The sequence below is a fragment of the Fulmarus glacialis genome, unplaced genomic scaffold (assembly GCF_000690835.1).
Source record: "Fulmarus glacialis isolate BGI_N327 unplaced genomic scaffold, ASM69083v1 scaffold12009, whole genome shotgun sequence".
NCBI lineage: Eukaryota > Metazoa > Chordata > Aves > Procellariiformes > Procellariidae > Fulmarus > Fulmarus glacialis.
This window is the reverse complement of record NW_009231440.1, coordinates 17,263-39,677: the sequence shown is the minus strand read 5'-3', so window position 1 is coordinate 39,677 and position 22,415 is coordinate 17,263. Positions and strand designations below refer to the sequence as shown.

The 22,415-nt window shown below is 41.6% G+C and overlaps 1 protein-coding gene across 1 annotated transcript in view; it reads left to right on the top strand.

The window, feature by feature from the left end:
- The window catches only part of LOC104081731 (talin-2), a gene marked incomplete at both ends in the record, with an annotated part of 88,015 nt that overhangs the window by 49,250 nt on the left and 16,350 nt on the right, over positions 1-22,415 (top strand). Inside the window, 11 exons of the mRNA XM_009584577.1 lie at positions 1,423-1,593; positions 3,848-3,850; positions 4,379-4,525; positions 5,386-5,487; positions 6,860-6,979; positions 9,552-9,698; positions 11,207-11,373; positions 12,760-12,943; positions 14,956-15,081; positions 16,658-16,774; positions 19,034-19,219. Coding sequence (XP_009582872.1) covers positions 1,423-1,593; positions 3,848-3,850; positions 4,379-4,525; positions 5,386-5,487; positions 6,860-6,979; positions 9,552-9,698; positions 11,207-11,373; positions 12,760-12,943; positions 14,956-15,081; positions 16,658-16,774; positions 19,034-19,219 — 1,470 coding nt within the window. The remainder of the gene's footprint in view (positions 1-1,422; positions 1,594-3,847; positions 3,851-4,378; positions 4,526-5,385; positions 5,488-6,859; positions 6,980-9,551; positions 9,699-11,206; positions 11,374-12,759; positions 12,944-14,955; positions 15,082-16,657; positions 16,775-19,033; positions 19,220-22,415) is intronic.

Sequence of the window (22,415 nt, the reverse complement as noted above, 5' to 3'; positions counted from 1 at the left end):
CTGCTGTTTACTTTGACACAGTTTAAAAGACCTCATGTTTGTGAAATCATTCCTATGATTGAGTTGTTTTCCTTCTTTTTTTTTTTTTTTGGCTTTAATCCTCTGAAAAACAAAATAGAAAAAGAAGTCTGACTAAGTCTTAAAATTTTATTGGCTCATAGCTATCCACATAGTCATTTAGCTGGAGTAAACCTTTCAATATCTTTCCCTGCACATGAAGTACTGCTATTTTTCTTCCCCGTGCCAGCCTTCAAAAGATGCTTGTAGCCCCTGCAAACGTACACACACTTGAACTTCTGAGGCTTCAGGGATACCAGTGGTGCCACAGTGGGCTATTTGTGTGTGTTCTGTGGAGTAATTGGCCCAAAGCAGTACAGGGTTTTCGCATCCAGTAAAAACTGTAAAAGCAAAGTCTCATGGATTTCTGACAGGAACCAAGCGTTGTTGTGGTTTTGTAGAAGATGTGTCAGATGACAGGTAGACTGTAAAAATATTCATTCATCTAAAAATATTTGCTTATTGTCTTAGAATACCTGTATAGCCAAAAGCAGATGTTTCCTCAGAACAAGTGTAAATCAGATCAGAAACTGAGGAAAACAAAGAGACTGACTCCACACATTTCTGAAGACTAAAATACAGCAACAGAAGCTGCTAGCAGGACCGTGTCTTTAGATATTCCAAACACGGTATTGAGCCCACATAATTAACTTAGGGAAAAATGCAGCGTGCTTGGTATGCAGTCTTTGTAGCATGCCTATCCTATTGGCCTATACCAGCCACTGGGTTGCAGACTAGCGCTTAACCACTAGTCTCCTTTTTAGCAGCAAGAAACACTGCAGGGTTGTCTTAGGGAAGTGTTCATGCATCAGGAGTGATGAACCGTGTCCAGAGGGATTGTTAGCGCTTGTGCCCACTCTGGTGTCTTACACAGCAGAGAACCATCTCGGTCTGCACTGGAATCTGATGAAGAGGGTTTGAGAGGTTAGGGAGTGCAGGTTGCGAATACAAGCAGTCCCTGAGGTGAACAGAGCAGTCCAAATCCAGTGTGGTCCCATTTGTTATCTGTTGTCCACTACAAAGGTTGAGAAATTCTTCCCTTGCATGGAGGAGGGATTTGTCATGGATGCTCCTAAGTAGTGTGTGGCTGCCTTGACAGTTTTCAAAACGATTTCATCTGATCTCAAGGGACCGTGTGCATCTAAGGGGGGAGACACATGGCTTTATCAAGGAATTTGAAGGTGAGGGGAGACAGAATCACATGGGCACATAATGCAAACTAAACGCTGTACAGCGCAGAAGCACTAGGACAGTGTGCTACTTGAGCTAACCCACGGCCCAGTGGTAATCAGGGAATATGGTTCCTCTCAGTTATACCTGAGAAACGGGGTTAATGGCTTTCTGTGGTTGTTCTGGCTTTCTTAGGTAACACAGCTGGCAAGTTACTTCGAACCCTTGGTTTTAGCTGCAGTTGGCGTGGCATCCAAAACACTAGATCATCAGCAACAGATGACGGTGTTGGACCAGAGCAAGACGCTAGCAGAATCTGCCTTACAGATGTTGTATGCCGCCAAAGAAGGGGGAGGAAACCCCAAGGTACAGTTGCTGGGTGTAACTAAGGGATTATTGGAGATGGGCAAGGGGCGAGAGCGTGAGGGGAGAGGGCAGGTGGGGCAGAAAAAACAGCAGCTACCTGCTGCATGGCTCAGGGATAAGTTTGCAGTGAAAATGCCACTCACGGCTCTCCTGCCATCTCTCATCGGAGAGTGGAAACACTTGCTGAAGACAGGATTCCAGTCCGGCTCACAGCATCCTCACAAGGGACACAAAGTCAGGGTCTGACGGCAAATATCTGTGCACTACTACAGAAACCAACCGGTTAAAAGACAGGGCCTGTCTGCCACACGGCCCAATGGGCAGCGGCCCCCCTGGCCCTCGTGGGTGACGGCCCACGCCGCCTGGAAGAAAGGACAGGGTCTGCTTTCTGGCGCTGAGCTCCACATGGAAGCGCCCACCATCCCACAAGCCACCCGACAGCGTAAGGACCGTGCATGACCCAGACCTCATGCCTTCTCCCAGTGGGCGGCAAGCCACACCCCATCCTGCCCCTGAGGGCGTGACAGACCGTGCCCCATGCCATTTAAAAACTGCACGACTGGGCACAGCCCCTGCTGGGCATCCACGTGTGTCACAGCCCCCTCCAGCCATACCTTCCCGAAGGGGTGCTGCCGTCGTTTTATGGCACTCTTCCCGCGCCTTTCTCTGAGGGACGCCGTCGCGTGCTGCTTCTTTCAGGGCTGGCTGCGCGCATGTTTCTCTGAGGGAGGCCTGCGTGTGATACTCTACGTATAGCCACTGTCGTGCAACACGTTTCTTCTGGCACGCTTTGCACCCATGTATAATACAGGCGGCGTCACATGACATTTCTTCCTCTGGCGCGCTCTGCGTGCCTTTACAGAGAGCCGTCATCGCGCGACAGCTTTTCCTCTGGCGTGCTCAACGTGCCTTTACTGAGAGCTGCCATAGCGCAATGCTTTTTTCCTCTGGTGTGCTCCGTGTGCCCTTATAGAGAACCGCTGTTGCACAATGGTTTTTCCTCTCTCATGCTCTATGTGCCCCTATAGAGCCATCGCGTGACAACTTTTCCTCTCGCACGCTCTGTGCGCCTTTAGAGAGCCATCGTTGCATGACAGTTTTCCTCTGGCGCGCTCCATGCGCCTTTATAGAGAGGCGGCGTCGCGGGATGCTTTTTCCTCTGGCATGCTCCGCACGCTTTCAAAGAGAGCCGTCGTTGCGCAACACCTTTTCCTCTGGCGTGTTCCTCACACCCTTATAGAGAGGTGGCATCGCACAACGCTGTTCCCTCTGGCACGCTCCATGCGCCTTTATTGAGAACCAGCGTCGCGTGATGCTTTTTCCTTCTGTGCACCCTTTTTGGCGCTCTGTGCGCCATAATTGAGAGCTGTCATCACGTGACACCTTTTCCTCTGGTGCACTCCATGTGCCTTTATTGAGAGCTGGCGTCATGCAACCCTTTTTCCTCTGGCATGCTCTGCGTGGCCTTACAGAGAGCCGTCATCGCGCGACGCTTTTTCCTCTTGCATGCTCCGCGCGCTCTTATAGAGCTGTTGTCACGTGACACCTTTTCTTCTCGCGTGCTCCATGCGCCCTTATAGAGAGCCATTGATGCATGACGCTTTTTCCTCTCGCGTGTTCCGCGCGCTCTTATAGAGCCGTCATCACGCAACACCTTTTCTTCTCACATGCTCTGCGTGCCCTTATAGAGAGCCGTCATCATGTGACACACTTCCGCTGGCGCGCTCCAGCCTTTATAGAGCGCTGGTGTCGCAGGATGCTTTTTCCTCTGGCGCGCTCCATGCGCCCTTATAGAAAGCCGTTGTCACGTGGCACTTTTCGTCTGGCGCACTCCACACGCCTTTATTGAGAGTCGTCATTGCGCGATGCTTTTTCCCTCTGGTGCGCTCTGCGCGCTCTTTTACAGAGTCGTTGGCGCGCAACACCTTTTCCTCTGCTGCACTCCACGCACCTTTAAAGAGAGCTGTCGGCACGCAACGCTTTTTCTCTCTGGAGCATTCCGCGCACCCATATTGAGAGCTGTTGTCGCGCGACACATTTTCCTCTGGCGTGCCTCTATTAGACACGTGGCATTGCGCGATGCTTTTTCCTCTGGTGCGCTTCCCTTGCCTTTCTCTGAAGGGCGCTCACATGCCCCGCTTGTTTTCACTCCTTTTTTTCATGGTTTTTTTTTTCATTGTATTTGTTCTAGGTTTGGGGTTTGTTGTGGGTGGGGTTTTTTTTTCCTTTTATGAGTTTTTCATTAATATCCAAGCAGGTTTTTTGAAGTAGGTTTTTGATTGAAGATAGAGGATTTTTTGGGTTTGATATTTGTTTTTATTTACTGCTTTAGAAAAACTGTTGTTGTGAAATAGTTCCTTAGGAGTGTTTTTTGTTACAGCCTTTTTTAGTGATGTTATATAATTGTGATTTTTTTTTTTTTCCTTTATATGGCAGGCATTTTCTGTTGTTGTTCATATGTCTACATGTGTTTCACTGTCTGGTGTTATTTTTGCCTTCCCTTATCTTTGTGGCTTCTGTAGCGTACGAGTCATTTTCATCATTTTTTCTAGAAAAGGGCCTGTTGCTTTTCTAAGCAATTGCTGTTCGACATTGTGTTTTCTTGTCTAAGCGAGATTTGTTCTGTTGACATTGCTGTTAGATTTAGCTTCTCATCTTTGACCTGAAAGGGGATTTTCAGAGCTTTTACTGTATTGTCTTCATTAATTATGCTTTTGATTTGCACGTTGATTTGTGCACAGAATGCTCGCTGATGATCTCTGTTTTCTCATTTTCTTCCTTCCAGGCATCCCATACTCACGATGCAATCTCTGAGGCCGCTCAACTGATGAAAGAGGCTGTGGATGATATCATGGTTACCTTAAATGAAGCTGCAAGCGAAGTAGGCATGGTTGGAGGTATGGTAGACTCAATAGCAGAAGCAATGAGCAAGGTGAGCATAGAAATCCAGACTCCTTTTGTTTTGCACTTGAAAGCTGATCCACATCACAGGGGGTTGGAAGAGCTGCTGCTGATTCACTTCAGCGATGGTTGGTAACTGAAACGCTGTGACAGGAAACCAAAAGATTCTTTGATTTTGCAGATTATGAAATCAAACTGATGGTGCTTGTGTTAACAACCTACACTGTACCTGTTGGTAGAATTACTACAAAATATCTTTATTCGGTATTTTATGCTGGTATTTAACTGCAATCTTAAGTCAACTGGCCTTTTATTTTTGCTTCCTTTTCCTACTTATCTGTCATGTTAGTTTCCTAAATGATCAGCAGGCCAACCTTGAAGCAAACTACTTTCAGAGGAGAAGATGATGTCAAAGCCCTGAAGTGCTCTGCTATGCTTTGTAAAGCATTCTACTGAAAAAGTATAGTTGCAAAATGGTAAATTAGTTCAATCCGAATAATTGGCTTTTCCTATCTCAAGTTAAAGGTGTGCAGGATTGAAGCCTTTACCACATAAAGGAATCTTACATTATCTTCTTGCAGGAACATTTTGTTTCGTAACAGTTGCACATTCCTTTCTACGTTAGCCAAGAACTATAGGTGGTTTGACCTTGCGTGAGAAGTTGACCTTGCGCTTGAAAACTCTGCACTGTAAATTCTCTGCATGTTCCATGCTTGTAACATGGGCTAAAGTCTTTTCTGAGCTCCTCCGTACATCCTGTCTTCACTTGCGTATTTTGAGAGAGAGGAGATTGTAATAATAAAATTGTATGATATATTCATTTTTATATGTAAAGTATGCTATTAGTTATGACCTTATTATTTCCCCTGTATTTTTCCCTCTTTCTCGCAGCTAGATGAAGGCACGCCTCCAGATCCCAAGGGAACATTTGTTGATTATCAGACCACTGTGGTGAAATACTCCAAAGCCATTGCTGTAACAGCACAGGAAATGGTAAGATATTTGGTTAGAACTAAGTACAAACTCTTCTGCGTATATAAGGAACATGGAATGATTTGCACAGTGTTGTGAAACTCTTTATAATGCTAATTTTCAATAACCTTATCTCTTTAGGGGTAATGGAGCAAAGGAAGTTTTGATTTTGTCAATTTAACCCTTGGATCTTAGTGGCGTGATTGTAGGGGTGGCCCTCTACAGGAGGAGTGCTGGATTGTGTGGTGGCTGTTCTGCACAAAAACTTTTTATTTGGCTCATTTTCTGTGAGAAATAAAAGGAAACCATTTCACCTACACACTTTTTCATCAGCCTGTTCAATTGTCACTGAAATACCACCTTACGTTTATTTATGACCTCAGGTTACCCTTTTACACTTACTGTTTCATTTAGCCTGTGAAATAACATCAATATTTTTAGACCTCTGTAATACTTATGAATGAATGCTGATCAATATCTCAAATTGTTCTTTTCGTGCATTTCTGTGATTCACCTGGGCTTAACAAAAGAAAAAAGGACACTTGTTGAATCAAGATTTTCTTAACTCATGTTTCCCAGTAATGCTTACCATAATTTTTGTGTTTTGAAGAGTGCTTCCGTTGCTTGTTTGTTTTTGAGAGGCGAGGGGACTATTTATGTATGCTACATACAGGATTTTTTACAAAATTGATTGCTGTTGCAGTCAAGACAGGTTGCTGATTCTGCTATCTACGACATTGCAGCTTATTGGCAAACAATATAAATTCAGTCTAAAACATCCTTGTTTTGCCCCAAGGATGGAATTCCATGGCTTTTACTAACATAAATTGGAGACAGAAGAAATATCTCTGTTAAAAGGTAGGCTTTTTTCTAAAGAGATACTCAGTTATTTATACTGACGTTCTACCAAGGCATTGTGCATAGTCCTACCTCTTTCTTGTTGGTCCTCTTCCCATTTTGCATTGACATGTTTTGTATTGGTCCTCAGATGTTTTCCATTTTCACGCTCCCATGCCATGCCACCTGAGACTGAGGCTAGCTCACCTTTGTCAAAATAAGGTGGCTGCGACACACAAAACCTACTTCCCCACCCGGTCCGAGTACCTGGCCCATCGCCCCGCTATGTCAAAGAGTGAATTACCAGCTCTAACTGCTGCTCTTTGATTACTCCATATGTTCTGCAAGTGCCTGGTTACCGTGACTCTAATAAAGCATGTTTGCTTGAGTTTCCTCATGGAATTCTTGCTGGAGGACAGGTACCTTACATGGCAAGTGGTTTACCCTGTTTCAACAGTGTGGCCAAACAAATGAGTGTGTTTCTAAGCTGGAGTGTATTAACAAATTATTCTCATGCCTGTCATTTTTCTTTCTCTTGCCTGTGTTCTTTTTTCAGATGACTAAGTCGGTTACTAACCCAGAAGAGTTGGGAGGACTTGCATCACAAATGACCAATGACTATGGGCATTTGGCTCTCCAGGGCCGAATGGCTGCAGCTACAGCAGAACCAGAGGAGGTCTGCAGTTTTTAGACCTCTTTATTCTCTGTATACGGTGGTGTCAACATGGGTATTCTTTTACCATAGAGAATACAATAAATACAGAGCGAAGTGACGAGGGGTATTCACCTCGCTCGGTTGCAGCAACACGCTTGCAGCCATTGCCAAATGCAATACATCCCTTGTATGATCAGACAGATAATAGGTTTCGAACCGTTGGGTAATGTGTTTTCTTTCAAATGTCTTTGCAATGATTCTAAGGCAAGTGCAGTGAATGCGTTTCCACTGCCTTTGCTTCGTTAGCCACTTTTGAATGCAAGCGCTGTCTATGCTATGTGTGCTCTGTCTCTTAGGCAAACAGGTACGCTAGCTACCTCTGGCCCACTGACACGTGAAATGTGGGACAGGACAGCACATCTGTTCCCAGAAGAACTTCATTTGGCCTCTTACCACTTGATTGAAACCGTGATGTGAACCCAGTCAACAGTATAGGCGTACTTTGGCTATACAGATCTGTCTCTTATGATCTACTTCTATTTTCGCTAACAACAGACTTTAAGACACAAACTATATGCAGCCAGACAAAAACTCTACCGAGTTTGTTTTCATTGGACAGAAAGGAACCGATGAGCATAGCAAAACTGTGTCTTTTCAAAATGCCGTGAAATCTTAGAGTATCAACAGTTATTTACCTGTATGTGTCGTAAGTACTGTTTCCTTCTTACGGTTTGCAGAGAGAGATCTATTTTGGTCTTTGATATCGACCTTTCCCTCCTCCAAATATACTCTCTATTCAGTGTGCCTTCACAGGGTGGGGCAGAGCTGCACATAGTACTACATAATTACTGATAACACACCTCAGTTTTACCACTGCTCCTGTGCATGGGTGTATAATGATAGGAATTAGGATTTACTACAAAATGTTTTCAGTGAATGTTCAGAACTTCAAATCAGTTTCGCTTCTGTTTCTCTTCAGCCCTCCCGTTGCTCTTGATACATGTGAATTGCCTACCGAACAGGTTTTCTCTTAGGCGTGCTATGAATCAGGAGATTTTTAACAACACTTAGGGACTACACAAAAGATGTAACATTTTACTTCGTAAGTGTGGCTTTTTATGCTACAAGCCTTGTTATAAGAATTATCCAATCAAAGAACAGAAACCTTTGTTAAAACCTCGGTCCAGCTTCAGAAAGAAACGGCTTGCAATAATAGTGGGCAGTTCCACAGACCACGACAGAATTTCCTAAATTACTTGGGGCTTTCGCTTACAGACAACTGGCAAATACAAAGAAAACTCTTAATTATTTACTATACAGCTTTCCTTCGATCTCATATGGTTTGATGAATTACAAATATGGATATGCTTTTTTATCTTGCCTGTAAGCAATTTCATGTATAACTTCCTGTCCTGAAAGTGAGATGCAGGCAACTGGTAGGAGCACCAGTATCTTTTGCTGCCGGGACATCTTTCGTACCTCAGAGTTGGAATACAATACAGGAGGAGCGGGTTCCCCATGCACTCTTACACGCCTCGTGCTAACAGGAATATGGACTATTCACCTCAGTTGCATTAACCTGTTACTGGAGTTGCTGCGTATTCTCTGAGCACAATTACAGAAATCCTGTCACCTCTCTCTTCTCATTGCGTGCCTCTGGTTATGGAGCATAGACAAACTTTATCAAGATGGGGTAAGAGGGTATCTCACCATCACCAGATGTATCAGATTATCTAGATAAAAGACCTTCAAAGAGTTTTTGACTTTGTAATTATGTTCCACTGCTGATAGACTGCTTAAGTGTTTCGTGCTCAATAGCTACATGAAAAGCAATGGCTTGCATTTGGCTTGATATTTTTAAATTGAATTACCATTTCTGCACGTTACTTTCTGCCTGAAGTTGAAATAATTCCATTTATGATACTAATGGCTGTGATTCCTGCTTACTTTTTAATCCCAATACACACCTATATGCAGGTACTAAAACTCTCATGTGTTTCTAAACAGGGACCACACAGCTTATGCTGTAGGATTATTAATAAATCAGAAGCGGTGAGGGCAGGATTTTCCACATTTCAGTGCTCCGCATGTACGTGGTCAGTTCTGGAGAGTTGAGACTTTGTGAGAGATTCAAAAACAAACAAACCGAGTCATACACTTTTTGACCCAGTTGCAGCAGTGTAGAGTAAATGTGTACTTTTCACCCATCATACCTACCTTGAATACAGCTCACAGAACAGATCTGGGAAATGAAGTAGTGTTATTCGAATGTGGTGAAGTTGTGTATGCTTGAATGACGTACGCTTGACTTGGGTACATGCCTTATGCCTTCTCTTTCCTGCGGTCTGGTTCACTAATGCTCCTGTTTCATCAGTAAGCCTTTTATAGGGTTGTGCTACATGAGTAGATGGTATTACATCTCTCCTTTTTTTTCTGATCTCTGCAGAGAGTATAGCAATGGGCGGAATATTGGTAATAAAGATTCACCAAAGTGACCATGTTTCCATTTGTGTTGACACAGTGTACCAGGATGACATGTATTTATTCACTTTGCTCTTGCTTCCTTTTTCCCTGTACCTCCTTTACCATCTAGATAGGGTTCCAGATCAGGACTCGGGTGCAAGAACTTGGCCACGGCTGTATCTTCCTTGTGCAAAAAGCTGGAGCTCTCCAGATTTGCCCTACAGACAGCTACACCAAAAGGGAGTTGATAGAATGTGCTCGTGCTGTCACAGAAAAGGTAAGACATCCCTCTATGTTGCCCCACAGTGTTTGTCTGTCGAGGTTCCCTAGGGAGTAAGCCAGTCAAATTGTTTGGGTTCAGGAAATTTTTTTTTTTTTAACTTCCCATTATAGTACAATATTGGCTGAATTGCACTAAGTTCTTACTTTTCTTTCAAGTGTTCAGTTCAGTTATGTGCTAGATTAGCCCAGGAGTAGCCCTTGCTCGTGTCTCGTAATAAAACTTCAGCCTCATACCAGAGGGAGACTGGTCCAAAACTAATCCCTAAGACATGAGATGGTACTTGTGCCTTATGAGGCACTCCCTTGGAAATACTAAGTCCACGTGGATGGCCACAGTTACCGAGATGAGGTTGGTCGATGACACATGATTTCATGTAGCGATGTCCTCCCCTTTTAAAACTGGGCCAAGCTAACACACTTAGAACTGCATCTTCAAACATTCTGGGGTTTCTTGGTCTTTGGTCTGTCTTGGTCTTCTCCACTTCAAACAGATGGCCTGGGTAGCTCAGCTTTGCTGAACCTTTTTGACAGCCTCTCTCTCCTTTTGTTGGGCACGAACATTGAGAGTCAAATGTCAGTTAGTTTTAGATTTCACTTGTTCAGCCTGTCTCAGCTCTACAAATTTTCCACCATGTCGTGCTCCAGGAGTATCAGCAATTCCAAATTTAAGCAGGGGTAGACAGTATCTTGTAAGAAGAATTAAAGCTGATAAGGGCAGTAATAATGAATCAGAGGGACGACCTGTTCGGGGACAACTCCGAATCTGAACAGAACCTCAGGAAGAACTGTACTATTAGAAGTCAGTATACATATCCCCAGATGTGGATCCTTTCTTGCAAAAGCAGAATTTAGGACCATAGTATGGCATGAGAACAGCATCCCACCTGCGGAGCTTTGTAAGTACAATGTTAATTAGATGAAATGGAGATCTCTAGCTTTTTTAGTGATAAAAATTGTGCTAGATATAAAGCGATATATTGTCTTTCTATAATTTTGTATAAATACAACAATATTTAGTGTCTCGATTCAGAGAGTCTATACTTTCTATTTCTGTGATGTTAAAGTTTATGTTGGTATACTGTGCATGACTCCTGGGGTGCCTGAGGCCAGTGTTTATTTGCGTGTGTTAGGGAAAAAGCATTAGCTCTTGGCTCTGACATTTATCCTGGCAGAAGTTCACTACATTACCTCTGACTGTCTTTCAAGGAAGTTTTAATTGACGTGCTTCATCCTATGATGAACAGAGCACTTCATTCTGTCTGAAAAGTGGACTTCCTAGCTGAAGTCCCCTTTAATTTGACACAATCTTTAGTCGTCACAATGACTGCACAAAGAGAGCAAATAAGGGAAAGGGGAAGGAGAGGTTTATTAAAATTTGTAAAATGACATTGCGGAATTAATTTCTATTGTTGATTCCAGTCACGTTAAAGACCTCGCTTAATTCAGCGTCCCATAATGAGGCTTTCTTTCGATGACCACCTTGTTGCTTTATGTTGTTTCCAGGTCTCCTTAGTTTTATCTGCCCTTCAAGCAGGAAACAAAGGCACACAAGCCTGTATTACTGCAGCTAGTGCTGTGTCTGGGATAATTGCAGATCTAGACACCACTATCATGTTTGCTACTGCTGGAACCCTTAATGCCGAGAACAACGAATCATTTGCAGACCACAGGTTGGTGTAACTGAGAAAGATGAAAGAGCACGTGCACAGGGGAACAGTGGAACTGGCAGAAGCGACTGGCATGTGGAGATAATTTTTTACCTTTCTAGATTCCCATGAATGAAATTGAATGAGACAGTGGAGTAAGAAGAGAAAGAGGAAAATTGGGATATTGATAGAGGACAGCAAGCTTCACTTTGGCTATTTCTGTGAGGAAAGAATTTTAAAAAGCTGGGGAACATCTGCCAAGAGCACTTCCAACAGAAGACTGCAACTGTAGCAGTATTTTGGCTTTTTTTTTTTTTAATTCAAGCCATCTCTTGCATAGACTACCATGCGCTGTTATTCCAGTAGCAAAAATTAGCTGTCTGTGACATTGAAGAAGAATCTTCTATGTACTTTTTTCCAACAGCTTTCTTGGCTGTCTGTCTTGCTAAATTGTGCTTATGGTTAATGCTGTTGTGGACAGCAGTGATGGAAACAGCACAGCTATGGCACACATTTTCCCCTTTGGCAGAGATAAGCCTGTTTTCCCTTCAAGTAGCATCTGCAACAAAATAATCCTACAGTATTTTTCATCACGTTAAGAGATTGGCAGCACCTGACTGTTACTTCCTTTGCAGTAAAACCTAGGGCTTCACAGCCAAGACACTGACTTGCTGCTTCGCAGCCTAGTTGGCCTATGCGACAATTGCATGGCCAGCATTTATTTCCCGCCTTGCCAGTTGCTCAAGAAAGAGGAAAGATGCAATGGTGTGTAAGTTGCTGCCACTCTGCAGAAGTCAGGGATTTTTATACAGGTGTCATTAATTTCCAGGCTGACATTTTACATGAATATGGTTCTAGTTCTCAGTTAACTTGACTTGTTTGTGAAGTGCATACTCAAAATGGTTCCTTCTTTTACCCAAATGTTGCTTTGGATTTGTTGGCCTGACATGTCAAAACATGTATATGGTGGGGGGAACCCTGACTAGGTCACATTCTCTGTTCCTTTTGCCATTCTTGCTAATGCCTTCTTCACTAATAATTATTTTAGTTTCCTTAGAATATGCTGGTTAAGACAGCTGTTACTTTCCTCACAGCATGGCCAGATTTTCCTTCGGTGTTAAAATGCAATGCTCTCTTCTGCTACTGCCCTACCTCATTTCTTTTCAAGATGGGGTCATTTTAATAAACTGCCTTGCATCTAGCCCAAAATATAATGCTACTGTTTTAATAGTCGTCTTGTCTTTTTTTACTTGCAGCCTGGCCTGTGGTATATTATCATGAATGGACACTGGCTTGATGACTTACATCAGCTCTTTTATGTAGCTGTTAGTCACCATAACATTGAAAAACACGTTTTTTTCCTCTTCTCCTTTTCCACTTCCTTCCCTGCTTCCTCTTTTTTTGCTACAGGGAAAATATCCTGAAAACAGCAAAAGCTTTAGTTGAAGATACAAAATTGTTGGTTTCTGGTGCTGCCTCGAGTCAGGACAAACTGGCCCAAGCAGCTCAGTCATCAGCTAACACCATCACTCAACTTGCTGAGGTGGTAAAACTGGGAGCAGCTAGCTTGGGATCCGATGATCCTGAAACACAGGTGAGATGTTTTAAGATTATTCTGATACTCTTAAAGAGACCAGAGACAGTTTTCAATTGATAAGACATTGTAGGACTTCTGCTTTTAAGTAACACAATAGGGTTTTTTTCTTCTGGGACTTTTCTGGGTTTACTCAGACATCATTCTTTTAAAGCATTGAGTGGAACTAGACAGGCCTTTGTATCACACTTTTGCTTTTATTTCATGGGTGTGTTCCAGCTGGGATGCTTTTGGCAAAGTATTTGTCTCATTCTTACTAAGTTGTGATTGGACCCCTGACTCATCCCATTTTTGTTCTAAAGAGCTTGCATGACTTTAAAGCTACTTATCCAGCCTACAACTGGGCTGTGCACTATGTGTTACTTGCATAGGCTAACAAGCTCTTGCCATTCTCTAGCTATTTCTGAGTTATTTTTCATTTAACTCAGTAACTTCAGCCTTCAATGTGGTTTATCTCAAATACTTCTTCAGTTGTTTGTTTGGATCTTGGCGAAACGGAGGTTGGCAAGCATATTGCAGATGTGCCTGTGATGGTACCAAATTAGTTTGAAAAAGCCTGCTCGTTTGCATAATGCTCTGAAAGGGATGTGTGTTCTGTTTTGCATGACCTGTATGATGGACTAGAGATGTTCCTCTCTAGGAGAACACTGCTGGAAGCACTTTTTCTCTTTTCTTTTTTTAACACAAGGATTTTCATAAACTAGCAACATTTGCAAAGCATTTATCACTCATTGTTTTTCTTTATAGGTAAAAGCCAAGAATACAGTAATTAGAATAAAAGCTGTTGTGCACAAGTGATTATTTATTTGGAGCAAGTTTATATTGCCAGTTTGAAATTGTAGGTGCATCATGCGTCCTAAATGGAGCATTTCTAATAGCTTTAGCACATGATACCATCACAACATTTTTCCATAGCAGCAACACTTACTTTAGCTGGTGCAATAGAGTCTCAGATGTCTTACACTGCAACTTGCCGCACAATGTGGGCAGTTGGACAACAGAGAATCACATCAGTCTGTCCTATGTCTCAGGTTCTCTTCTTATTTCCATGGTCAAAGAGCTTCTGAGCTACCAAAAGCTAAATAAACTTTTCAGGAAAAGCAAAGACTTCACTTCTATATAAGTTACAGTGAACTACAAACACGAAGGAATGAGGCTGTTTTCTTATTATTTATAATGCTACAGAAATGCAGTTATTGAGAAGTGATTATTCCACACCTTTTTTTTTTTTTTACTGAGCTTTCTCATTTTTCATGCATCTTTCAACATTTTTCTTAAAATGAATTCTTCTGAATTCCAGCAAAATACTTAAAACATCTGATTTTCTGTTAGTGGAAAGGGCAAAGGAGAAGGATTTGGAGGAGAGAAGTATTCCAATAGTACCCTAAAATAATTAACAAGCCTGTTTGTAGTGTCTGTATTTTGTCTAGGACTTCTATCTTTGAGCTTGAGTTTAGGAGACAATATCTCCAGATTTGACTTCCTAACTTTAAGGCTAACCAAGTCATTCAGCATTTAATTCTCTATAGCCTCTTACAGAGGCTGAACTTCCTTTTCCCTGAAAGAACATCTTCCTCTAACACCTAACCATAGCAAGTACATTTGATCTTTCTGTAGGTGATTTCAGAATTGGTACATAACTGTAGGCTTATAATCAATCTGTTTTCTTGCTCTTATCTCACTTCTACCCAGAGGGTGAAGAACATGGAGAAAAATAAACCTCCTCTTAGGGAAGCTCAGAGGAAGGAAATCCTACCTGCAATCTGCATTTCAGTTTCTTCACAGGAAATAGTCGCTTTTATAGATTATGACCAGTTGTATGAAATACTGTAGCTATCAACACAGCTTTTCTTCTTCCAGAATATTACATGTTTTACTGGGGTGGAGGGAGGGTGGTACTATTTGTGTACCAGTAGTAGATTTTTTTTTTTTTAGCTGTGTTCTAAAAATCACACCCTCATCCAGGCTACTGTTTCTTGCCTGAGGCTTACAGCTATTTCTCATTCCTATAGGTTGTCCTGATCAATGCTATCAAGGATGTTGCAAAGGCCCTTTCTGATCTCATTGGTGCTACCAAAGGAGCTGCCAGCAAACCGGCAGATGATCCATCCATGTACCAGCTGAAAGGTGCTGCCAAGGTAAAACCTTATTCTTACATTTTATTTGAAAGTATCTGTGCAATCACACTTGATAGACATGCGAAGCTTGGATATCAGCAATTTCTGATTGCCTGAAATCTCACTTCTTTCTTTGTTTCATTACCATCCTGGGATGATACAGAAAAATAAGAAGACACTGTTGAGTTTCCATGAAGCTATCAAGTTTTTGTAGGCTGTCAGATGACTTTTGTGGTTTTGATGAAAGAACTGTAATTTTTCTGAAGAGAAACTTCTTTCTTTTGCAAGCCCGTATCTGAGGGCAGGTTCGCCTTTAATAATGCTGTGGACTAAAATTTATCCAGTATAAAATGGTACCTAAATAGTACATTCTTAACAATGACATATGCTCAGGATAAGCATGCGGCCTCTCGCCACCTTGCAGCTTGGGGAGGAAGGGGAGAAGGGGAGGGAGGGAGGGAAGGAGGGAGGGAAGAAAACCCTCCAATAACTCTACAGTAGGATATTGTGCATTTCTGACCCATCTCTCCTAGATCTTTCCAGGAAGTACATAGGTATCAAAGCTCAAAACTTGCACAGATTACACCATACCTGCAATATCTTTATGCTTTATTTTCCCTGCACCTGAGATGTATTATGACATTTGCCTTACAAAGATCTTGTGGCTTCATGCTTACAAAATATTTCCAGATGAGGAGATGTAGGCGGTATTACTTCTGCTTTCACATTATGAGAGTGTTGTGGTAGCTTCTTGCTTGGCTGGAAGCTCTTCTCGCTCCCATGTCTGTTGCTTACCTGTAAGACCTGTGCCTCTCTTCTTTTAAGGGCACATGGTAACAGTATATGTTGAGGCACTACTTGAAAATGACCCATCTAGTCAAGAAAAGTGGGTCATTCTTGGCTCTTCCTGCTGTGAAGAGCTCTCTGTGTTTTAAGTCACAATTGTCAAGAAGCTGGCCTTTCTGTCTCTTCTTTTTTCATTGTAGCTATCATTTGTATCTCAACATACCAGGGTATAGGAAAAAGGCGTGGTTATTACTGTGACAATTCAGTTATTCTGCATCAGGACTACTGGGTTTGTAGCGGGAACAGTAACACTGATTCTATATCTGCGTTTGGGCTTGAGGCTGGTGTTTGGCTGCTTGCTTACCTGGGGTCTTATCTGATTGCGGAGAATGTACTGGGTAAATTTCAAAAAGGAATACCATACCTCGATTCACGTCTCGTTCAACTTGCAGTGTAAGATGTGCGGGAAGAAAAGACACGAACATAATCAATCTGTATAAGAGACCTACCCTGGAAATGTTGTGAATTTTCCATTTTTTTGCAGAATTTTTGCCAGAACACTCTCACTTAAGATGGTGTCACTCTGCAGTTAGTTGTGCTACATTTCTGCAACTTGCAGGGAGCTTTCAGAAACTGGCCAACAGGAGAGTTGGTATTTAGTCCTATAACAAGTACAGTTCATGAAGCCTCTTAGGCCCTATTAGAAGTAATAATGCTACCTAGCTTAATTTGCCTTGCTTCATACCCTGCTGTCTCTGAAAAATGGGAGGAAGGAATCACATATTTTTGTCTTCACCTCTCTCTTCTTCAGGTGATGGTAACAAATGTCACATCGCTTTTGAAGACTGTTAAAGCAGTAGAAGATGAAGCTACTCGAGGGACAAGAGCTCTTGAGGCCACAATTGAGTACATCAAACAGGAACTCACGGTACAGAACAAAATAGCCATACATGGCAGTTTTGAAAATATGCTCTTACACTCAAACCAGCCTGCCCAGGCACTCCTCCTCAAGCTATGCTTTACTGCTTTGCGCTGCGTTGGATGCAATTTGGTTCTCTCTACCTGCTGCAAATCATCTCTGAAAGTACAATTACAATGCCACTTCAACCTATCTGCTTTCAGACGTTACCAGTCCCCACTTTGAGATTTGAGATGCTACCGTCGTGTACAAATCTGGAAGCAACTGCTTCTTTGTTCTTTAGGCATTAAGCTTTTACTACAGATATTCTTTTCCGAGTCTAATGCTGTTCACTTTTTTTTGATCCTGGGCTTGGTAGTGTCTCCTCAGCATCATAGCTATATTGCACCTGCAGTTTAATCTTGTTTCTGTTTTTCCTTTATTATGAAATGATAATCCCAGTGACACATAGCCTGCTATCTGATGTTCTGTCTGAGCAGGAATTCACAGTAACATGGAATTGTCTACCAAATTAGGTGTTAGACCATGACAATTGTTTTTCTTCCTCTTTAAGATATAAAAGTATAGCCTCCAGCTGCAGGTTTCAGTTTTTTTTTTTACTTGTACACTAGTCAGTGACATAAATTAATACCTGCGTGTTTGTGAAGAAGCCTGATTTTTTTCCTTCCTTTACTTAAAGTCCTTTTTTATAAAAAACCTATAGACACAGTCTTCAGCGGAAAATATTTTGTTGTATAATCTGTGGATTAGCAATTCTTACACTGTAATTGCACTGGCGCAGTTTTGCCTCGTCAAGTGCCCTCCATAAAACATCTATTTTTCATTGTGTGAGCAGTGCTGTTGTACTGAAGAAATAACTCTTGCTTATTTTAATTTTTTTTTTTTTTTTAAGTATCTGTATATAGTTGTTGGGAATTCATACAGTGTCTGCAGTGGTAAAAACTCCCAATTGCGTATCTGATCAGGAATGTTCTGTACGATATCTAGTGCACGTTACTATCGTGTATCCTCATGAAGGCCTGGCTAAGTTACGTTCCTTCCCATAACTCTGATCTAAAATCTGTCCAAATCTGTCATTGAAGGAGTGTGCATTATCACATCTGCTTTCTCAATATGGTTGGTATCTCTTTGAAATGTTCCTCCTCTTCCTTTTCCTTTTGTCAGCATTGCTAAGGAATGGGTCTGTGGTGGTGGTGTTGTCATCTCTTTCATGGGGAGAAAAGTGGAGTACTAGGAGAGGGTCGAGAGGAACCAAGGATGGCACATATGTGCTCAAGAAAATGCATCGAGCTTGACTTGGAACTCCATTGACTGAATCTGAGCAACGTTGAGGGATGTCCTTCACATATTTAACTAGACTATTTTTTAACATCGCTTCCATTTCTGGAGGGAGAAAGTGAAAAACTGAGGAACCAGGAGCATGGGATAGACCAGGCTCATTTTTGTCCAGACATTTGCATTCAGACTAGCCTGCTTAGGTTGCACTGTGTGTAGTCAAGAAACCTCTCCTCATTAATTGTGCACTCTGAATTGCCCCTGCACAGTAACAGAATGGCAAGCAAATACAGGAAAAAGCTTGGGAAAAGGAAATATAAGATAAAAGTAAGGTTACCCGGCTCTTTTTACCTACATCTTACCACAGTTCATGTATTCCAGTATTCATGAGAGTAGTGTGTAGTGTCAGATAATTTGAACTATTTTCACATGATTCACCCTGCAAAATTATATCTTTAGGTTTCTAAGGGAGCCTAAGTATAGTGTAAGAGACAATGCTCCACCTCCACTTTTTTAAGAGACATTTGAATATTTTAGTGATGTTCTCAGTCTGTCCTGCACTGTGCTATCAACAAGGGCTGGGTAAGGCCCAGCCTTTGCAGGGGAAGGATCTCCTCATGTGAGTAGACCAGCCTAAGCAGCAGTCAGGATGAAAAAAGAATTTAATTAAACAAATAGTAACTCTTTTGATTCTGTAATACTCTGAACAGCTGTCTGTAACAAACTGTCATCCAAGTAGTTCAATGGCAGATGAGATGAATGGGTTAACCTTTTTTTGTATGCTTCCCTCAGTTTGTTGTTTCTCTCTGCTGTCTGTAGGTGAGCAGGCTTATCAGGACCAGGCTTATGACAAGCAAGAATGATATTGAAGTACTCTGAATGTGTTTCTAATTTCCTGCTGTTTGAAGGCTGTTTCCAGATGCTGTCTGTTTCTCATGATTGTTCTGCTTTGACTTGAATGGTATCAGGCTTTCCTTCTGCTTTCACTTTTAGGTGTTTCAGTCAAGCGAGGTTCCAGAAAAGACATCATCACCTGAAGAATCAATCCGGATGACGAAAGGAATCACCATGGCAACTGCCAAAGCTGTTGCAGCTGGGAACTCATGCAGACAGGAGGATGTGATTGCTACAGCGAATCTGAGCCGCAAAGCAGTAGCTGACATGCTAACAGCTTGTAAGGTAAAGATTCACTTCCTTGCCTAAGACTGATTTTTTTTTTTTTTTTTTTTTTTTTTTTTTGGTGTGTATATGCCTCTAAATCCCTTGAATTTTATAGGTTTCTGTTCAGTTTCTTTGTATTAATGCTCTACTTTTCAGATGAGAAAGTTAATGGTTATGATAATTTTACGGGAACATTTCTCTCAGAAAGGATTTTCTGTGCTATGCACAAAAAAAGAAGCAGCACTAATATTGACTATTTTCTTTTTGTGAAAATGAGAAGTTTTATTTGACCTGAAATTTCCTAGTTTTCAGACTCCTATTAAACTGGAAGACAAACAATCTGTGCAAGTAGTAGAATATATGAATAATCCTATGGTCACAAATATGATTTCAATATTTCTAGGAACAGTGAAAGGAATGGTGAAAGGAATCACTCAGGTCTATTTTTAGTAGTCCTTTCCCCCCTAACCAAACCTGTCAGTGTGCTCAATTTCTTCTGTGCTTTTCAAAAATGTGTTTTGCCTTTGCACTAAAAATATTGGTACCCTGTTTTCTACACTTGCTTGAGCTAGACAACTTTCAAAAACTGACCTGCAAAATGGGGGGGGAAGTATGTGTCATATAAATGGCTATTAAGCCATTTGGTTTTGTTCTGATGATAAAAAAGATCTAGGCATAAATAAAAAAAAATGGGATTATAAAGATCTCCTTCCTTTTGGTCATCAGTAGTAACACAAAAGTGCCTCTGCCTGTAAATTATATTTATTTACTTTTGCCTTTACGTGTATGGAAGATGACAGTAAAATAATGGTCTCTCTGTGAGGTGTCTGATTTTCAGTATTTGGTCAAATCCTAACTGTCTATGTCAGTCCCAGATTAATTTTTAGCCTAATACTGCCCAGGTGGAAAGGTTAATTTTGTTTTTAAAATGATCCTCATGCAAAAGTGCAAGTTCTAATATAACTTAGAACTGGATTTATACAAAACCATTGAATGAAACTTTTTATTTTGACTTAGTTTTCTGACAGGGTTTTTGGTGTCTGACAGTTCTTGACCACTTGGTACGCTTCAAATTTTGATTCTGTCCTCTCCACTCCACAAACTCAGAAGGTCAACAAAACAAAGCAGCTCTAATTTGCATGGGAAAATTGAACAACTGTGCTACTTACATGAGAACGACTGTAGCCTAATACATCTTAGGTACAATCCAGTTAACTGAAACTTCTAAGGGAGGCAAAGAACAGTTCATTGTTGTGCAACATTCTGACAAATCAATTCAGGCGTGAATTCAGATGCTGAGGCACAGTAAACATCCTTTGCATTTAGAAGTGGCTAGTGCAGACGCATTTTTGTTTCAATCTCTCCAAACAGGCAGCAAATTCTCAGGAACAGAATCCTCTGTTTCCAAAAATGTTATAAACACACTCACATACACAATATACAGCCCAACACGTAATTTTAAATATCTTATTATGAACATTCATCTTTTTATGTTTACATTTGCTCCCAGTTAACTTAATGGTTTCGGAGTTCATGCATTGCGAGCAGGCGACAGGGTGAAACTTCCTGCAGACTGCACAATGGAGGCCTGGGATGCTGGAAAACCATTAGTGATCTCCCAGGGAATTACCTTCACAAAGAAAGCAATCTACAGAAGGAAAATGGCTGGGAATCATTTTAGTTGCCTGTAATGATACACTGACAAGGAGTAAGATCTAGTTTTATCTTGTCTAGATTTCCTAAAATCAAGAGCAGGTTATTGGGCAAACAGGAATAAAAGTCTCCAGGTATACTAATTTTATGCACTATCTAAAATGTATGACAAAGTTGCCATGTCATTTAACAAAGCTTTTAAATATAGTTTGTTCAAGACTTGATTTAGACAATCCTGTTTCTACAAATTTTGCTCAGAGACTTAGAAATCTTATGACATTAATTTCTACAAATTCATTACTCTACATGGCATTTCCATTATAAGCCACATCCCTTGAATTTTAGGGGTAGGAACCAGCAGTCTTAGCCTCACTATGCCATAAAAGCTGTGCAATGTAGTGCAGCTTGGTTTTTGTGATATTTGACAAGTACTGGAGGGGTTTCCAGTGATTGAGCTAGTCTGTACAATAGGCACTGACAGATAATCAGATTTTGATGTCCTTTGGGCTAAGACAGAAGTGCATGTATATGATCTATGGTAGAATTGTTTAGAACATAGCTCAGACTTCCCTGGTGTCAGGAATTTAAATTCAAGTTCTATTTCATTGCCAGCTGCCTAAGGCAAGTACTATAAGGGATTTGACTTACTAGCAGTTATATATATGCTTGTGCTTGTTCTGCTATTCATGAATTTACAGTGCTCATTACTAATTCTATGCTTATAAGTAGATGCCATTTCAAAAGACAATGAGGTTGATTACTGCGGGATATAATGAACCAAGACAACTGTCATTAAAGTCAGTGGAAATGGTGTAATTACGTTTACTGAAGGTTAGAGCAGGCCCTAAGATAATAACAATTTCTGTCTTTATTACCTATTTTTATAAAATAGTAACTATGCAGTAAGTAACCTGTGCATAATATCACTATTTTTAATGATTGCTGTTGGAAAGGAAACAGGTACGAAAGATCCGTCAAAAGCATAGAAAATAATTGAAGTGAGTAATGACTTGGATCATTACATAGCCAGTAGATTGAGGGAAATGATTATTCACGTTTTCTCAGCACTCATTAGACTGCATCTAGAATACTGTGTCTGGTTTTGGGTTCCCCAAAAGAAGAAAGGCACGGATTAAACAGAGCGAGCTCTGCAGAGCCCACCCAGATGGTTGGGGCTGGAGCACAGGCCCTGTGAGGAGATGCTGAAGAACTGCCTGTTCAGCCTGGAGAAGAGATGGCTTTGGGGGCACCTCACAGTAGCCCTCTAAAACCTACCGGGAGATTGCTGAGAGGAGACAGTGTCAGGCTATTTACTTGAGGTGCATGGCAGGGGAACGAAACACAATGGTCAAAAATCCCACCCAGATGGTTGGGGCTGGAGCACAGGCCCTGTGAGGAGATGCTGAAGAACTGCCTGTTCAGCCTGGAGAAGAGATGGCTTTGGGGGCACCTCACAGTAGCCCTCTAAAACCTACCGGGAGATTGCTGAGAGGAGACAGTGTCAGGCTATTTACTTGAGGTGCATGGCAGGGGAACGAAACACAATGGTCAAAAATTGAAA